Source organism: Neolamprologus multifasciatus, chromosome 3, assembly GCF_963576455.1.
Source record: "Neolamprologus multifasciatus chromosome 3, fNeoMul1.2, whole genome shotgun sequence".
NCBI classification, from domain to species: domain Eukaryota; kingdom Metazoa; phylum Chordata; class Actinopteri; order Cichliformes; family Cichlidae; genus Neolamprologus; species Neolamprologus multifasciatus.
Window position 1 is genome coordinate 35031583 of NC_140441.1, and position 12778 is coordinate 35044360.

A 12778-nucleotide genomic window follows, 5' to 3' on the forward strand; every position below is an offset into this window, starting at 1 on the left:
TGGAAGCACAGCATCAGTGGAGGTCTCTTTTTTTCCTCTTGTACCTTCCCGTTGTGTGGACATTTCGGTGTTTTCCTGTAAAAAAAAGCTACCAATCTCCGACTTGTAACCCCATGTTATGTTTGTGTCTTATGTGTAAGGTAGGGGGGGTCCCCATTTCGCAGCAGGGCAACCTGCATGTGACAAATAAAGGCTTTCATTCATTCATTCATTCATTCATTCATTCATTCATACAAACAAATCATGCTTTTCTCCTCAACAGAGAGCGCCCCCCGATTGAAAAACAGCGCCGTAAAATAAGAAGAATGGCGCCTAATTACAGACTTAATAATATTGACTTAGCAATGTGTCACGTGAAGATTCAGCAGCCAGATTAAGTGTTTACTGACAATTGACAGTGATAGCGGACATCATCATCACTATCCCAGTCAATCCTCTCCACACAGACAAGCATAAACACACTTGATTATCACTAAATCAAATTTAACACACGTTTGTAATGATGCCAATTCAGTTTACAATAGGGTTCATTCGCTCGGTCAGCAGGTGGCAGTAAGCTTGTATACTGGGGAGTAAACTGCCATTAAACGAGCAGAAGAAGAAGAAAACCACTGCACATGCGCAGTGAGGATCGGGTAGACCCGATTTATTTTTATTTTTTATTTATTTATTTATTTTAACTTTATTTAACAAACAATGAGTATACAACATACGAACAGATGAAGTATACAAAACAACAGAACATGAACACAAAAAGCCAGGGGTAAAAGAAAAAGGTAACAATTATAAGAATACACGCAAAAATTCACATACATATATTGTTTTGAGAGCCTTTTTGTTGGTGGAGTCTGATATTGATTGAATGTACATTTCCACATCCTTAAAAAAATGACAGAAATATGGTGTTTTGTTAGTAAACTTACATTTATGGATAAAAAATTTAGCTAAAAGTATTAACAAATTTATCATAAAAAAACATTTATCATACTTCTTGGGGAACTTAAAGAAACAGAATAAAACATTTTCCCATCGTAAAGAAAACTCCCTTAAAATATGGAAAATAACAAACCTGCTAAATTCCTTCCAGAATCTCTGTGTAAAAGAACAGTACCAAAAAAGATGTGTCACAGTTTCTGGATGATCCCCACAGAAATTACAATTAGTATTTATGTCCCTTTTAAATTTTACCATGTAGTGACTGGCTGGATAACATTTATGTAGAATTTTAAATGAGACTTCTTTCACCTTATTTACAATCAAATATTTATGGGGGATCATCCAGACTGTCTTCCACTTGATATCTGGAAGATATCGGTTCCAATCGAGATTGAAAATGTGACGTCATTCAAGGGTAAAACCGCAAAGAATTCTGGGAACTCGTGGCAAGAGGTACTAGCGCACGCAGGCTTTCAATTGAAATCAGTCACACAGCGATAAAAAGAAACACAAAAAACTGTCAAGAAGCTGTTGTGTTATTAACTGCAATAGCCGGTCGCATGACAGCCACGGGAAGCCGACGGGTAAAGAGATCGTTTTTTTATCGGATTACGTCGTTGAAGAGAAATTGTTCAGCCATGTTTCTGAAGCAAAAAGAGGCGACGGATGGCCTGGATTACAGCCATTCAAAGACCAAATATAACGTCCCAGAACATCCAGCTCACAGGTTAGTCTGCTCCAAACATTTCCACAAAGGTCAGTGTTTTGTAGTAGTTAATACGTCATTTTTCATAACATAATTGGTGATATAGGTTACAAGCAAGTCTGGCGCTGAACGGAAATTGTGGAGCTATGCTATCACTAATTGCCCAGTACGATTACAGCATACAATATTATTGTCACTGCTACGTTTCTGTAATGCGAACCAGAAATTATTTCCACTACTAATTAATTACCGTTGAGCTCAAAGGTCCTATTGGTTAACGAATGTGTATTTATGATAGACTTGTAGTCAAGACCGCCTAATCCGAGACCAAGACAAGACCAAGACCAGAGGGTATCGAGACCAAGACAAGACCAAGACCAGAGGGTATCGAGACCAAGACAAGACCAAGACCAAGACCGAGACGAAGACAAGACCAAGACCAAGACCAAGACCGAGACGAGACGAGACCAAGACCAAGACCGAGACAAAAAAAGTCTTTAAACTGCAGCCAGATGCTGCTTCGTTTACGGGTCTCGGGCATATTTATGTGTTTTTGCTTTCGCACAGCCCTCCTCACCGCTGTCTACTGTCTCACTCACTCACTGAAAGGACTGACGCATGCTCCACTTGACTGTTGCGTCTCTCACCCTCTCTGTTTTTCACATAATGATATTATCCTATATCCTCGCATGTGATTGGCCACAATATGGAGGGATTGGAGCGTAGCTGAGCCACTGTGTGAGAGCTGAGCAGCCAAAGGAAATTAAGTGGGGGTAGAAATGACTGAAAGATTATTAGGCTCTGTTTTGAGCTTTGTTCAAAAAAGAATGACTTCATATGTATATATACAGTATATATATATATATAGTTTTTTAATTAAGCAGCAAGGCAGAACAAAGTCGGGCCTGTATCAAGACACAGGGACTAAACCCCAATTCAACCAGACCCAGAACTGATCCAGAATTAAAACAGGACTACAACAGTAACCAAGACAGAACCAGAATCAGAACTAGATGATAGCAGCACTAAAAATCATCTTAGACCTGCACTACACTTATTTTTTAATTCTACCAAAGTACACTATTTAGATTCTGAAAAGTTTATATAATTATTCAGCCTTGTTGAGCAAACAAGCCTGCATAACTTAATAAATATAGAATTTTAAAAGTAACAAACGCTATCTAAAAAGATACAATAGGTACGAGATACATGTTCTGATGAGTTTTTGGCAAACAACCATTTGACTAACTTGTGTGTCTCACCTGCTCTTGTTCCATCTCTGTTCTGTCGTCATTTTCGTCGTCTCTCTCCCTCTCTGTTCCTCTCTCTCCCTCGTTGTGCTGACAATCAAGCCAAACACAAATATACAGTGGAAACCAGATATTTACATACTCTTCAGATAAAAACACAAACACTTTTTAATTGTAACATCAAATCAGACTAAATGTTTCTTTTTTTAGATTGATAAATATAAAAAACATATTTGTTAACTTTAAGAGTAAAGAGAGAAACTGTCTGTATTTCTTAATTGTAAATGGCACCAAATTGTATTCAAAATTGAGCCACACTTATGGAGCTCCACAATTCTTTTCCAGAATTCTTTTCCAGGTGTTTTGGTTGACAGCTCTTGATTTTTCAAAGAAACTTTCCCATTTCAAAGAAACAGGCTGTGTTTTGCCTTATATGCATCCACAGCTGTGCCACCAATTTACCCACATGGACTCTACTAACCAATCAGAAGCTTCTTAAGCTCAGAATGGAATCATCTGGAGTTTTCTTAATTAATCTTAATTAACAATAAACTTAGTGTATATGTACTCCTACATTTGATGAAAGTGATTAAAATAGACAGCTCCCTCTTTTTATTCTGACATTTAACTAATTCAAAAGACATTACAACATTTATTTATCTAAAACAAAAGTTTACTCTAAATTGATGTTTAACAGTAAAAAAAAGGTTTTATGTTTTCTCCCTAAAGTGTATGTAAATATCTGGTTTCAACTGTGAATATACTGCTGTGTATTGAAATTCCTCTTGTTTCGCATAGATATACTGAACATACAACAACAACATACAAAGCATAATATATAAAATAACATCTACCTGAGTTTTTTCTTTGAAAGAAGCTCCTTATGTCCATTGTTGTGTTCATCAGTACACAACTGAAACCGATTTAGAGAGTTTGTTTAGCCGTGGAGGGTAACAACTGAAAATATGAGATGTAAGCTAAGACTCTCTAAACAAAATCAGCATTGTCGTTCGGCTTTTTATTTATCCATTTGTTGATTCACTTGAAGAGTAAGTAACGCAACCAAGTGATCAGTTTGATATCAATCTTTTGTGATACACCGTCATATTTACATTATTAGTTCAGTACGAATGATTTCCGTTGGTACCTGGTGAAACTTAAGCTCTCCTCTGCAGCAAACTCGCAGGCAGCAGCTTCTCCCCCCTCGCTCACATGGGTGCTGTGCTCAGTCGCCTAGTGCCAAAGCTCGGATCATACCAAAATCAGGGGGAATTTAGGACGGTGCGCTCTGTGCTTCGTGTGTTGTTTTTGTTTTATACAGTTGTCAGTCAGGCATCTAACAAACAAATTACACTCCAAAAAACCCCATGCTTCAGAAAAAATGACCCGGGCTTAAGCCCAGTAAGACACCCCCCGCTCCGCTGATGGTTGACTCCAAATCTCCCGAACACTATGTCGATTTGAGAGCGCAAGACCGAGACAGCGAGACCAAGACCGAGACCAAGACAAAAGTCCGTCGAGACCAAGACCGAGACCAAGACAAAAGTCCGTCGAGACCAAGACCGAGACCAAGACAAAAGTCTGTCGAGACCAAGACGAGACCAAGACCACGTAAAAGTGGTCTCGAGACCTCGAGACCAAGACCGGTCTCGAGACATCCAACTCTAATTTATGAAGACGATTTGTGAGACTGGTAAACTGATGATACGTACGATGGTCTTTCGTTCTACACGGTGCATTTCACGGTCCTGTACCCATCCGTCGTTAAACTGTTCCTGGGCTTGTTGCAGTGACCTGAAGTTACTGAACTTCATGAGTGTATGCACTCACTCCAAGAACCGTATGATTATAAATATGAGCGTGGTGAAAGTTGGGCAGCACGCTAACGTATTTTGTCCACTCTGTGTGCTCGTAAGGGTCTAATCCTTTCACTCCTTTGATTTTTTCCTCGTATCTTTTCTTTGCCTTTTCATCAAGTCTGACTTTGTACGGACCAGCATTGTTCTCCTTCATTTTGTACATAACTTTTTTGGGGGGCAAAGAAAAAGCAAGAAGGTATTGGAACCGGAGAATGAACGTTTTGGACTGTTTTGCCACGAGTTACCGGCATGCAATGCGCGAAAGTCACGTGGTCTGTCAAGATAAAGTCTGTCTATAAGATATTATATATGGGAGAGAGACGATATCTTATTGGAATAAACTAGTATTCTCTTATTGCTGTTACCAAGTTCCTGTGAAAAGCAGATTTTTCCTATTGGTGACTCAGCTGGATCAGGGAGAGTGACTGAGGTAGATATTGAGCTGTCAGTGTTTTTTATATAACATTAAAGTCCCTGAGGGTATGGCACCAAGCACCATTGAGAATTCCTGAACACTGATTGGAAAATTATATAGTGCAATAAAGTCGTTGTAAGTAAGTAGTTGTCCCTCTTTATTAACCAGCTGAGCCACTAATAGGATCCCATTTTTGGACCCAAGTTTCCAGGAAAAGTGATTTATTTTTATATAAAATATCTCTGTTGTTCCAGATAAGGTAATTGTGAGGTGAGAAGTTGTGTTTATAAATGAGGGTCCACGCTAAGAGGACCTGCTTATGGAAGGATGAAAGCTTTACAGGAAGTTTCTCAACATTGTAATTACAATTTAAAATAAAATTAAAGCCACCAAAACGAGAGAAAATATGATATGGTATAAAGTTCCAGATAGAGGTAGGGTTTTTAAGAAAATGTTTAGCCCAATTAATTTTGAAAGTGTTATTTAAAGTAGAAAAGTCTAAGACGTTAAGCCCACCTGATTCGTACTTATTCATCACAACAGTTTTTCTAATATAATGCGTACGGTTTTTCCATATAAAATCAAAGAGCATACGGTCAATATCTTTACTAATTTTCTTATCCAGATGTAAGGAGAGAGCAGCATATGTTAATCGGGATATCCCTTCAGCTTTAGTAATTAACACTCTACCTTTCAACGACAAGTCCCTTTGCAGCCACTGGTTGAACTTTTTTAGGGTTTTCTGTATAATTGGAGTGAAGTTTGAAGAGCATCTTGATTTTTGGTCTTTGGATATTAACAGTCCCAAGTATGTGACTTCTTGTTTAACAGAGATATTACAGATTATATTTGCAGGGCAGTCTTTAATTGCTAGTAACTCACACTTTTTTAGATTTAGGCATAAACCAGAGGCTTCAGAGAAATCCCTAATCACAGTAAGAGCTGGAGGGATTTGGTTTGCATTCTTCAAGAAGAGTGTGGTGTCATCGGCTAACTGGCTGATGACAAGCTCCTTATCAGCTATGGTGATTCCTTGTACAACACTGTTTGAAATATTAGTTGCAAGAATTTGTGTACAAAGTAAAAATAAATATGGTGAAATAGGACATCCTTGGCGAATACCACGTTTCAGGTCAAATCTCGGGGGGGTAGACCCGATTTGTACGGTCCGACTTTGCACATGCGCAGTAAGGATCTATGAGTCCCGATCCGTAACTGTCTTTTTATTTTTTGTTTTTGTCTACATTGTACTGAAATGCTTCATTATTGCAAAAATTTTAAGATATACTTATTATTCTTAACATCTTAACCGATACTCTGACCCATAACTATCATAAAACGCTACGATCGGAAGTAGACACCTTTCGCGCATGCGGGGTACCGATCGGGTTTCCGGTACGGATCGGGTAGTGACAGGCTGGCTGTGTCCCATTTCAGGTTCTGCACGCTTGAAGTACGCGCACTACGCGTACTACATACGGTGCGTACTATAAGTACGAGAAGTGCGGAAGTGAGAGGCTTGTGAAATGGGACGGTATATGCTTCGTCGCGCGGTTCAGGTTGCCTAGCAACCATGATACTAACCGCGAGACACGTTACATACAGCTTTGTTTGACAGAAATGAAGGAGAAAAATGTTTTGTTGGTCATTCATTTTTGTCATGACATCACTTTGATTAGTTGAGTATCTGAGGCTGAGACCACAGGACTGTAAAACATGATTCAAGGGCTTCATTTCTGTACTGAACAGTCATTTAAGATTAGCTAGTAAATAATAATTAGTTAATGTTGTTCATGAGACTAAAGTCATCTCACTATGGTAATGTAAATATAATATGGCCAATATTATAGTATTGTCAGATTATTATGATATATATATATATATATATATATATATATATATATACATATATATATAATCTATATCACTGACTTTCAGCTTGTTGTGTTTGTGGATATGTGACTGACTTTAATTATCCATAAAATCATCAGATTCTCTGTAAGATTAAGGTCGACTATATGTATATTTAGAAGTAGAGGCTTTAAAACCAAGTTAATGCTGAAAGTACAAACATCACTAGTGTCACATAACTTTGCCGACATGTGGTCAACAGCAATGTTTTAATGTTCTTCGTTATTAAACATTCGCACACGAATAAGTGACGTCATGTTCAGTACTTACTTTTGACAGTTCACTCTTCGGCCGCTCCCTTCTGCCGTATTTTGCGGCAAAATTATCCACACCCACCGCTGCGCTATGAATTGTGGGATATATGGGACCACGAAGCGTGCACCGGACCACGCTTGATATTTGGGGAAATCGACGGTGCATTTGGAGTATGCATTTCAAGTACACTTCGAATTGGGACAGCCGTCGTCGCGTGGCGGTGACGTAACCGTACTTAAAATGCGTACTTCAAGCGTGCAGACCCTGAAATGGGACACAGCAGCTGTATCCCAATTCAGGGTCTGGAGCCTTTTTTTTTTCTTTTTTTTTTTGTTGAATACGTTTTATTGACAAAACACAAAATACAGATATACAAATACAAAATAGCAAACACAATGTCAGGGGGTTCATATAAAAAAAAACAAAATAGACACAGTCTATTAAAGAATCACATGATATTGAACAGGGAACATAAGTTTATGGTTTTGACAGCTTTTTGATTTTGCGAATGTTGTATGGTTTTAACATATTGTTTGGTTTCATTTTAAAAGCACCGAAAAGATGGTTTTGCGTTAGAAAATTTCGACTTATGTATATGAAATTTAGCCAATAATATCAATAAATTAATCAAATAAAATTCGTTTGCACTGTGCATGGGGTACTTAAAGAAACAAAACAATATTTTCTCGTAACAAAGAGAGAACTCAGAAAAGATAAAGGAAACAACAAAAACACAAAATTCTTGCCAGAAAAGATTCGTGTATAAGCATGACCAAAATAAATGAGAAATATCTTCCTTCACACACGCCGCATACGTGTACTGAATAAACAGTCAGTAGAATAACTCATTTGTGATTCATAGAAAAAACAACGGCTGAAAGGGAAGTAAAACTGCAAAATCCTGCTTAGCCACGGAGAAGAGCGTCTACCTCGGTCGCCATCTTGGCTGCTCTCCGCGCCACGTTATCTGTCCCAATTCGAAGTGTACTCCAAATGCGCCGTCGATTTCCCCAAATATCAAGCCTGGTCCGGTGCACGCTTCGTGGTCCCATATATCCCACAATTCATAGCGCGGCAGTGGGTGTGGATAATTTTGCCGCAAAATACGGCAGAAGGGAGCGGCCGAAGAGTGAACTGTCAAAAGTAAGTACTGAACATGATGTCAGTCATTTATGTGCGAATGTTTAATAATGAAGAACATTAAAACATTACTGTTGACCACATGTCTGCAAAGTTATGTGACACTAGTGATGTTTGTACGTTCAGCGTTAACTTGGTTTTAAAGCCTCTACTTCTAAATATATATATAGTCGACCTTAATCTTACAGAGAATCTGATGATTTTATGGATAATTAGAGTCAGTCATATATCCACAAACACAACAAGCTGAAAGTCAGTGATGCTGCTCGGTTTGCAGTCCTGAATATCACGGCACAAGCAGGATTCACTGCACTGTTAATGTTAGCTATGTTATATTGCTGCCTCTGTTTGGTGGTGTCGAGCCAAACGGACTTTAACGTGTGTTTGAACGAGATGACAGTTCACTTGTTAAGCTGAAAGAAAGATGCTTTAATCACAGGAGTCACACATGTGTCCACTGTACCATCTGGGAACTCTTCTTGTTTAGCACTCGTAATAACACAAACTGTCACGGGGTGCCGAGGCAGGCCGTGTGTGGATTAGTAATGGACCCAAGATGCAGACTGCTTAAGTGGAGGGTGAGCTTTATTAACAACAGGTGAAGTACAACAAAAAGGGTGGCGAAAAACAGAACTGAAAAAGACTCTAAACTGGGAAAACTAAAACTAAACACAAAGCCAGAACACGAACGAAGGTACCTAGCAGGGAGAACGATGTGGCCAGAACACACAGGAAAACCTCAGAGAACACAGGGAGATTACACACAGGTAGGAGTGATTAACGTGACGAGACTAGGGAGGCAAACTGAAAACACTCACATAAGACGCAGACCTTCACAATAAAACAGGAAACACGCAAAGACACAGACTAGGAAACGCGGACTTAACACAGGAATAGATGGGCAGAACAGAATACACTAAACAGGAGAAACAACAGAACCAAAATCACTAATAGAAAACACAAAATGCTGGGTCAAAAGGACCCAGGATCATGACACAAACACTAAATCCTCCTGTTTGTAGCAGTGTATACACCTGAGACTGTCACCTGTCTGTCTGTCCTGCACTCTCTCTCTGTTTCTTTCTCTCTGATTGTGTAATAAAAGTATGAACATGTATTTATAAGTTACTCTTGTGTTTGAATCCTGCAGCTTATCACACATTTGATTTCCATGTGTGACAACTGCAAGTGTCCAGAGTGAGGACAGACTGAGGGACCCACTGCTGCACATCATCTGTGAGGCTTTGCACCCCTGATGATCCACCAGGACAAACTCAGCAGTGTGTGAGGAAGAGGAGGAGGAAGAGCCAGCAGCAGCTGACAGATGGAGAGAATAGACAGACTGTTCCCTGTTTGTGAAGGACTGCTAGGAAAGTTTAACATAACTAATTGTCTGTCCTGAATCAGTCTTATTAGGTGATGTTAAAATGATTGTATCATTCCAGTGTTTTCAGTGTGGGAGAAAGTACTCAGGGCCTTCAAGTTACACACTATGAAAGGTAGCAACAAGTTTAATGTTCAGAAACCTAAAGTATGTATCAGCAGCAGAATGGACCTAAAAATAAATGTTTGTTTCAGTTCTATGAAGCTTTGAGTTTTTTGGATTGTCCATACCTATGATGTGTGAGTTTCTGTCGGGTTTCCGGCTGATATCCGGCAGTCTGTGCTGACGGTTGATCTCCTCATACTGGACGATGGTTTTTTGAACCTCTGAGAAGATTTCTTCACCAACAGCAGTTATTCTCTGCTTGATGAACTCTCTCAGATACTGAACTGAACTCATTGCTGTTTCACAACTTTAATATTTTCATGTAACATTACTAAAATAATGTCCTCGGCTAAGTGCAAATCAAACATGAAGCTTACGTTGTCTAAGCTAGCAGTTCCCGCTTTTGGTGTCACGTGATCAATCCTCAACAGTCCCATAGAACCGCGGTCTTTATATTTACATATTGGCCACATAAGGTCACATTATACAGACAGATAATAAAAGACTGTTAGACTTTGTAAGTTGAGTCTTTTTATGGTGCGTGATAATCCTTTTCATTAAGTATTTTCAGCTGTTTGTCGCTCCTCTGCGCTTTAGTGATTCTTCTTGTTGTGTCTATGTTTGTCCACCAGGTGTCCCCTCGGCTCAGCTCTGTGTGACAGTTTTCTACAACCATGATGAAGAAGAGTTTCTTTGTTTTTCAGTCTCTCTGCTCACTTTAATGTTTACTGCTGGTTCAGTTGTGTGTAATGATTTTCTCACATTTGAAGTCAATCACACTGAGCTCAACATGAAGTTTCTGCTAACACAAACTAAAGTGAGTGACATCCTGGAATCCTGGAATGAAGAAAGATGAAAAGATTTTGCTCAAAGTTTTATTTCATATAAAATCTTTTTGTTCACATTAAAGATAATGATATCTTCATTTAATAGAATCTTTAAAATTGCATTTTATAATCAGAATGACAACAACGGAGGAAAAATGCATCATATGTTGAGGGAGATTAGCAGACTTGACAAGCTGCCACTGCCTCTGCTTTCACTGCATTGAAATCAGTCATGAAACACGCTTAATGTGCAACAAGGACCGTCATCATTTGCAAATGATGGTCCTTGTTGCACATCAGCTATACTTACAAATTTTATATGAAAAACTTTATCAGGGGAGACACAGCTGGCTTTGCAAAAGGTAGAGCAGGTCATCTATTAATCACAAGGATGGTGGTTCAATCCCCAACCAGTCTACATGTTTGCGCCATTCCATTTATGATGAAACAACTAAGCATGGCACACACCTGTCGCATGTACATTCACCCCTGTTTGTTTTGCTATGTTTAAACAACTCCTCAGGTTGTGTCACTAGGAAGCAGTGTATAAAAGCACAACAGACTTCCCCGTTTACACCTCTGGCAAGATAAGGTCAAACTTTCTGCCTCTGCTCAGTCTCGGTTTGTCATTTGGTTTTTCTAACAGTGAGGCAAATTGTGTAGCAGTTCATTTGAAATTTAAGCATGAAACAATATCAGTACGTGTGTGTTTGTGAAAGTTGTGTGTGAATGTTAGAAAGTACCTACAAAGGAACAGCATAGAAAAAAAAGCTTGCTTGAGTGGGTGAATGGGGCAAGTTGTAAAAAGCACTTTGAGCGCTCAATCAGTGGAAAAGCGCAAACTTTAAACTGGATCTAAAAATAAGACTTGATTGCCTCTAATAAATGAGGCTAAGCTGCTCCAGACAGTTTGAGTTCTTATGCTCTCTGGTGCAGACTCGGTGCTGTTTAAAGGTTTGAGATATAAAGGCAGAATTCCAACATAGTCCAAGTTAAGAGTTGATATGAGGTCAGCAAGTACAGGCCATGTCTCCTGTGTGCTAGTAGAACAATAAAATTCTTTGCTGCCAATAGAAAAATAATTCAAGGAATAAAAGTTGTGTGCAAAAATCTGTATTATTTATTAGTGATGCTCATCAGGGAAACACAAAGACATTAGACATTGAAAAACTTTAGACCTTCCTGCTGTCTGGCACAGAGGTCCGAGCGACTTGTGATTGTGTCGATGTGATTAGGGATTAATAAGAATTTTGAGATTCCGATTCCATTCTCAGTATCACTTCTTGATTCTCTTATCAAATCTCATTGGCTCTGCTTTGAGAGTCACCACTATCACCAAGCAGCAAATCAAATCAAATACATTGTGCCGATTAATTACATGCTGTCAAGTCAAATGTTTATGCATGTTGGACGTATTTCCCTTCATTCTTGTGATCAGTGTTGGGGTCATTACTCAGAAAAATAATGTAATTTAAATATTACACAGAACATTTTTCTTACAAGTAAAGCAGTACATTACTTAACTACTCCCAGGAGAAAGTAATTTGTTACACTTCTTATTACATTACTTTCAGTGTTGGGGAGTAACGGAATACATGTACCGGCTTTACATATTTAAAATACAGAATATGAGTAACTGTATTCCGTTACAGTTACTGTTTAAAAGGGTGGTATTCAGAATACAGTTACTTTGTTGAAATAAATGGATTACACGGCGTCTTTTCCTGTTTCATATGTTAGTCTATACCAGGGGTGTCAAACTCAAATACACAGTGGGCCAAAATTCAAAACTGAAACAAAGTCGCGGGCTAACGTTAATATTTATTGAGATATATTTATTCCTCCAGATATAAGAATGAATCTTTTCTTATGGACTCAAACACGTTTTGCTGAAAAACTGAATATGGAACAAGCAAAGCTTAATACTAAACAATATATATATTAGCTGTATAATACCAGCAGGCCAGCTCTAATAGTAATTTGGTATGGC

General features: G+C 38.7%; 1 protein-coding gene across 1 annotated transcript in view; it reads right to left on the minus strand.

The window, feature by feature from the left end:
- The window catches only part of LOC146522792 (uncharacterized), a 49734-nt gene extending 38688 nt beyond the window's left edge, over positions 1–11046 (minus strand). The window contains exon 1 of the mRNA XM_085153314.1: positions 10087–11046. Coding sequence (XP_085009440.1) covers positions 10087–10255 — 169 coding nt within the window. The 5' untranslated portion in view covers positions 10256–11046. The remainder of the gene's footprint in view (positions 1–10086) is intronic.
- Positions 11047–12778: the final 1732 nt, after the last annotated feature.